A 6,000-nucleotide genomic window follows, 5' to 3' on the forward strand; every position below is an offset into this window, starting at 1 on the left:
ATTGCTTCTAGGGAGATGACTGGGTCTCATGGTAGGAGGGGATATTTCATGTTAAAGGTTTCCCTAGCCCTTGATGTTATTACCTATGTTACTTTCACATGCCCTTTTCTGAAAAGTGACTGTCACTGGGCAGGATTAAATGAAAAGATGAAGGTGAGACCATGAGGCGTCTGTACATGTTCAATAGCACAATCTCTGGCCAATGGATAAGAATATTGAAGGTTTACCATATGCTGAGTATAATGCCTAATATTTGTCAAAGGTTATTGCATTTGATGCTTTGAAGGATCACACAAGGCAAGTGGAATGATGGTTTACATTTTATAGGTGGAGAAACTGAGGCACAGACTCATAATGTGGTAGAGATGGGACTGAAAGCTGGCACTCCCACCTCCAGGGCTTGAGGCACTCCTGACCCTAAGTGGCATTTATGGATATACACACTACTGCCATGTTGCCACCATTGGTATTCTGTCATAGCAGTGGGGACAGAAGGCAAGGACCAAGTAGACAGAATTACTAGATTTTTCAAAATAGTGTGGATGGGCTAGAAATGCAGTTCAGTGTAGGCACTTGCCTACATGCACAAGACTCTTGATTTGGTTCCCAGCAAGATAGATAGATAGATAGATAGATAGATAGATACATACATACATACATACATACATTCATACATAGATTTAGTTACTTACCATGTGTTACCACTCTTAAGCTTTTTGCATGTTAAACTTTACAAGCTGATGAATTTGGTGCAGCAGCCCACATATGCAGATCTGTCTCTGACTCAGACACAGTAGGACTGGGACCATTCCTTCTCGGTAATTTGGTGAAGAAACAGATTTCTGATGTCTGATTTATTTTTTAGCTTATTTGTGATATCTATGACAGAGGTATGGTTGGGAAAAGAGAAGGAGAAAAAAAAGAAAAACAGCTCCCTACAACATATTATGTCCGCATAAGAAAGCACTTGTCTGTGATTATAAATCAGAAACTAGAAAATGGAGAAGTTCTTTGAAGTTTGCCCAAAACCTGCGTCGTGGCCACCTGTTCTGCTGGGGGCCGGGAGTTGGATGGCCTGCCTCTGCGGCGACGGCACAAGCTGTCACCACACCGGAAAGTTGCAGCTTGCCTCGGCCTGGCTGTCATCGCTGGCTTTGTCCCATGCAGGCAGTTCACTGAGTTCTACCGGGCACCAGGCTTCCAATTAGAGGGAAATCCCACTGTGTGGCCTGCCCCACCAGTGCTACTCTGAGCAGCCCCCTTGCTAAGGCCGTGCCGACCTCTGATCCATCACAGATGGGCCGGCCCACACTCCTCGTGCACATTTGGAGGAGGAGGTAGGAACCAAGAGGGAAGCCCACGGGAAGCGGGAGTGGACATTAGGCAGAAGTGCAATTCCTCCGAGCTCGGAGATGCAGGGCAGAGTTGACAGGACCCAAATGCTAAAGTTGTGGAGGGAATGGGGAGTTTGGGAAGACCCTGTCCTGAGCCCCAAACTCAGCATGGGGCATTTTCTTACCAACTTCTGAATATTCATCTCAGGCTGGACTCCATGGCTGAGGAGTGCCAACAGTGAGCAGCTGACTGGATCACTCCAAAACTGTCATACTGCTGACGGCACATGGCACAGTCAGGTCCCCGTGCAGGGGCTGTGCTGACTCCTGCCTGGAGCCCCCACTTGGCCCGGGCTGGGGAGCAGGCAGCACAATCCGCCTGCAAGGCCAGTGAGTGTTAACCACCGAGCCAGTGGAATGCTGAGCTGTGAGCATTGGAAATGCGATCTTAGTGGGCTCCACGTGTAGTTCTGAGGAGTCAGGGAGTGGAGGCTACTCTTTGAACAGCTTTTTTCTAGATACAGGACTTAATGAATGGAGCTCATTCTTTTGGAGGGTATTGTGTGTGTGTCTTTATTTCCTGTTAACACTTTATTTTGATCCCTTCTCACTACCTTTCACTTCCTGTCTCTTTCTGTTTTATTTCTTGCTGTCTCTGCGTCTCCCTTGCCTAGGTACATCATTTGTGAGTAATAATAAAGGCAGCATGCCTGGAACTGACATTTATGTACTCTGGCTTAGTAATGGCAGAGTTTAAATAATGCATCAGCTAAAAGTGGCACAAGCCTTCCTAGCTGTTTTTGGAGTGATTCCAGGTCTCTTTTAGAAATGAAGCTTTCTTCACTCTCTCCTCTCTGGGACTTTTCTTTCTTTTGGTTTTTGCAATTGGTTTAGAAATCCTAGAAGTGGAGCCGGGAGTTTGGCCTAGTGGTAGAGTACTTGCCTAGCATGCACAAAGACTGGGGTTTGATTCCTCAGTAGCACATACATAGAAAAAAGCTAGAAGTGGTGCTGAGGCTCAGGTGGTAGAGCTCTAGCCTTGAGAAAGCCCAAGGACAGTGTTCAGGCCCTGAGCTCAAGCCCAGGACTGGCACAAAAAGAAAAAATAAGAAAGAAAGAAATCCTAGAACTGTCAGACTGCATTTGATTTCTCTCTTGCCCCTGATTGAATTGGGGGGGGGGGGAGCTCTAATTGATTAAATCAGAATCTCTCAGCCAGTCAGTAATACTGACTTGGAAAAAAAACATTTGGGGAGTTTGATTTGCCCCCATGAAATAATGGCCAATTTTGAGCAACTTGAGGAAGTTACCATAATGAAGTGTCATGCTGTCCCCATTTCTTCATATAATTAGACTCATAGAACAACTGGCCTCATGTCTCTGCATGCATCTGTCATTGTGTCTGGAGAGTTCAGAGAAGGAAAAGCTCCATGACACAGTGAGAAAAACATGATGCTTAGAATCAGTACTGTGTTCTAGTAAGCCTGGCAGATGGAAACTCTGTCCTCTGAAACAGCAATGGGGAGTTGGCTCATACCATTTGGTACTCACTAGACACTGTGTTGGAAAGAACTTTACAATTTGGGGGAAAGGGACATTATGGGGTGGGGGTGGGGAAGCGGGAGAAAATGAGGGAGTAGGTAACACTGTTCAAAAAATATATAGGGGCCAGGAGTTTGGCCTAGTGGTAGAGTGCTTGCCTAGAATGCCAAAGACCCCGGTTTGATTCCTCGGTACTACATACATAGAAAAAAAAGCCGGAAGTGGTGCTGTGGCTCAAGTGGTAGAGCACTAGTCTTGAGAGAAAAGTCTAAGGACAATGCCCAGACCCTGAGTTCAGGGCCTAGGACAGGCAAAAAAAAAAAAAAAATGTACTCATTGCCTTACTTTTGTAACTATAACTCCTCTGTACATCACCTTTACAACTGCAGATGAAATGTGGTGGCCAGGGCTGGGACTATTGCTGTCTGGAGCTGCTGTGTGGGGTGGTCTTCATCATGAGTGGGTAGTGATCACAATGCCAGGCACATTCACCAGTTCCTCCCAGACTTTCCTCTGTTGTCAAACGGTCTCAGAATGTTGGGACTTCCTTTGCCTTCTCTACATGTCACCGTGGAGGTCCACTTCAGCACCCCTAACCTGGCGTAAATGTCAGGGTCACTGGAGAAATCACAGGAGGAAGTACAGGCGCTTGAACCCTGCTAGGAGGTTCTGGAATAAGGCCTGGAGCAAAGATATGACTAAATCTCCACCCTGTAATCCTAGAGTATCCCATCATTAGGTACCTGAATGCTGGATACTAGGTGTGAGGGTCCCTCTGGCCTCACCCAGCCACACTGCTGGTGTAGAGGGAGGCACGCAGGAAATGGAGAAGCCGGCAGGATCCCCATCTGTGCCCTGCACAGCAGTGTCTCTGCCTCTTGTTGCAGAAATTCCCATCATCCCAGATCTGGAAGACGTGCAAGAAGAAGACTTTGTTTTGCAAGTGGCATCCCCTCCCAGGTAGGTTAAGTTAGGTGTGAAGTTGGCAAAGAAGCAGAGAACAAATGAATGCATATATCCACGTACTGTCTACGTGTGGACCTTGCAGAACTCAGTGTGGGTCCCAGGCTTTGTGGTGATGGCGCCACCCACCTTTCTCACTTTGTTAGGACATTTTGTTTGCATTCGGTGTCTGGGGATAGTGGTCAATAGCTCTCCTGGCTGCTTCTCAAACTCTCTCTTACCTTAGCATCCAGGTGAACCGGGTGATGACCTACCGTGACCTGGACAATGACCTCATGAAGTACTCAGCCTTTCAGACCTTGGTGAGTGGAATAGCATCTGCTCAGAGGAGTGGCTCTAGGCCCCATCTGTGGAGAGAGTTCTCAATTCCTCAATGGCTGCACATACCTCCACATCCCACAGCTGCCTGGCAACCTTACTCCTGCTGGCAGTATCCTTTGACATCACGCAGAGTGGCTAAACCCCACAGTATTCCAGGTGTTCCCAGTGCTGAGGACCCACCTGCTCCCTGGGTGAACACTGGGCATCTGCTGGTACCTGGTGGCTGCCCTGTTGCCCTCTGTCCCTATGGATGTGGTTTCACCACTTCCTCTGGCCCATCCTCAGCCCGGAGAACCTTGTCGCCTTCCTCAGTGGCTGTGTGGTCTCCTCACAGCTGCACTCTTCAATTAATGCACTTCTTGGGTCTCAGTTTGGGGATTTCTAATGCACACAAATGCCTCTCCTTTGTGCAAGATACTTTCAGCACCCCAAGGCTCTGTCTACTGTTTGTGTATTTACAGGATGGTGAGATCGACCTGAAGCTCCTTAGCAAAGTACTTGCACCGGAGCAAGAATTGCGAGAGGTACAGTAGCAGCTCCCTACTCCCAGCCTTGTTGCTTCTAGAGTCAGCGGGCTCCCAGCTAGCCTGCCCCTCCCTGAGGCCTAGGTGAGACGGGAAGTCAACTACGACCGCGGGGAAAGGACTTCCTTTGTCTTATTCAGAGATACCACTCTTGACAGGATGATGTTGGCTGGGACTGGGACCATCTGTACACTGAGGTGTCATCTGAGCTTCTCAGTGAGTGGGACCTGCTACCTGAGACGGAAGAGGACCTTGAGGTACCCGCGCAGAACACCTGAACTCGGAACTTCTGCACAGGACTTGAGTACATGTAATGAGCCTAAAACCAAGGGAGCTTGCAGCAACTAAGAAATTTTATATGAGATATTTTGTAATAAAAATATTTTCAGTAGACCACATTGGATCATACAAATGCAATAAATGACTTTATTCTTGTCACTCCCTCCATTTCTTCCCAGCACTGTCTTAATGAACAAAGGAGGGCAACAATATTTATTTATTTATTTATTTATTTTTGCCAGTCCTGGGCTTGAGCTCAGGGCCTGAGCACTGTTCTTGGACTTTCTCAAGGCCTCAGCACCACTTCTGGCTTTTTTCTAAGTATGTGGTATAGAGGAATTGAACCAGCGTCTTCGTGCATGCTAGACAAGCACTCTACCACTAGGCCAAACTCCCAGCCTTTATTTATTTATTTATTTATTTATTTATTTATTTATTTATTTTTGTAGTGGGAGATTGAGGTGGGGTCTTACTATGTAGCCCAGGCTTTGATCCCTCTTGAGTCCTGGGCTACAAGCATGTATCACCATGCCTGGAGAGAAGGCAGCTTTGAAACGCTCCGTTGGGAGCACTGAATCCTCACATCACTGATGAGCATGAGGATGGGTGCTCCTGCTTGTGGTTGTCCCTTCTCAGGAGGCAGCAGCCACTCCCTGGAGGAAGGGACCTGGACTCAGGCTGCAGGAGGTTGCTGACAGTTGTCTACTGACATCCTGGGAGGGCTAGCAGGATGCTTTTCTGACTGTTGCCCTCTGTGCCAGCAGGTGTGTCAGTGGAACTGCCCTGACACCTTCCTCATGTGCTCTGCCCATCAGGAGCTGGGTAGCCAGCTGTGGGTGTCTCGGAGGGGACAGCAGTCTCCTTGTTGCCTCTGCTTGTCCCCCTCCTTCCCCTCTGCCACAGGTTTCCAGAGCCTCTCTGCCAGTTCTCACTGGGAGGGCCCAGTTTCGCTAACCTCAGGTAAGTGTCCACTGATCCTCCTCACCCTGTTTTCAGTGACCCCTGACCCTTAAGCAGTGGCTGCGAGCTACCTTCAA

At 48.1% G+C, this 6,000-nt stretch overlaps 1 protein-coding gene across 2 annotated transcripts in view; it reads left to right on the top strand.

Moving 5' to 3' along the window:
- The window catches only part of Ift43 (intraflagellar transport 43), a 69,884-nt gene extending 64,804 nt beyond the window's left edge, over window positions 1–5,080 (top strand). For both annotated transcript variants that reach the window (XM_090344542.1, XM_090344543.1), the window contains exons 6-9: window positions 3,764–3,836; window positions 4,066–4,141; window positions 4,622–4,684; window positions 4,843–5,080. In XM_090344542.1, coding sequence (XP_090200668.1) covers window positions 3,764–3,836; window positions 4,066–4,141; window positions 4,622–4,684; window positions 4,843–4,962 — 332 coding nt within the window. In that variant the 3' untranslated portion in view covers window positions 4,963–5,080. The remainder of the gene's footprint in view (window positions 1–3,763; window positions 3,837–4,065; window positions 4,142–4,621; window positions 4,685–4,842) is intronic.
- Window positions 5,081–6,000: the final 920 nt, after the last annotated feature.

The sequence above is a fragment of the Megascapheus bottae genome, chromosome 14, assembly GCF_031878675.1.
Source record: "Megascapheus bottae isolate mThoBot1 chromosome 14, mThoBot2.hap1, whole genome shotgun sequence".
Lineage (NCBI taxonomy): Eukaryota > Metazoa > Chordata > Mammalia > Rodentia > Geomyidae > Megascapheus > Megascapheus bottae.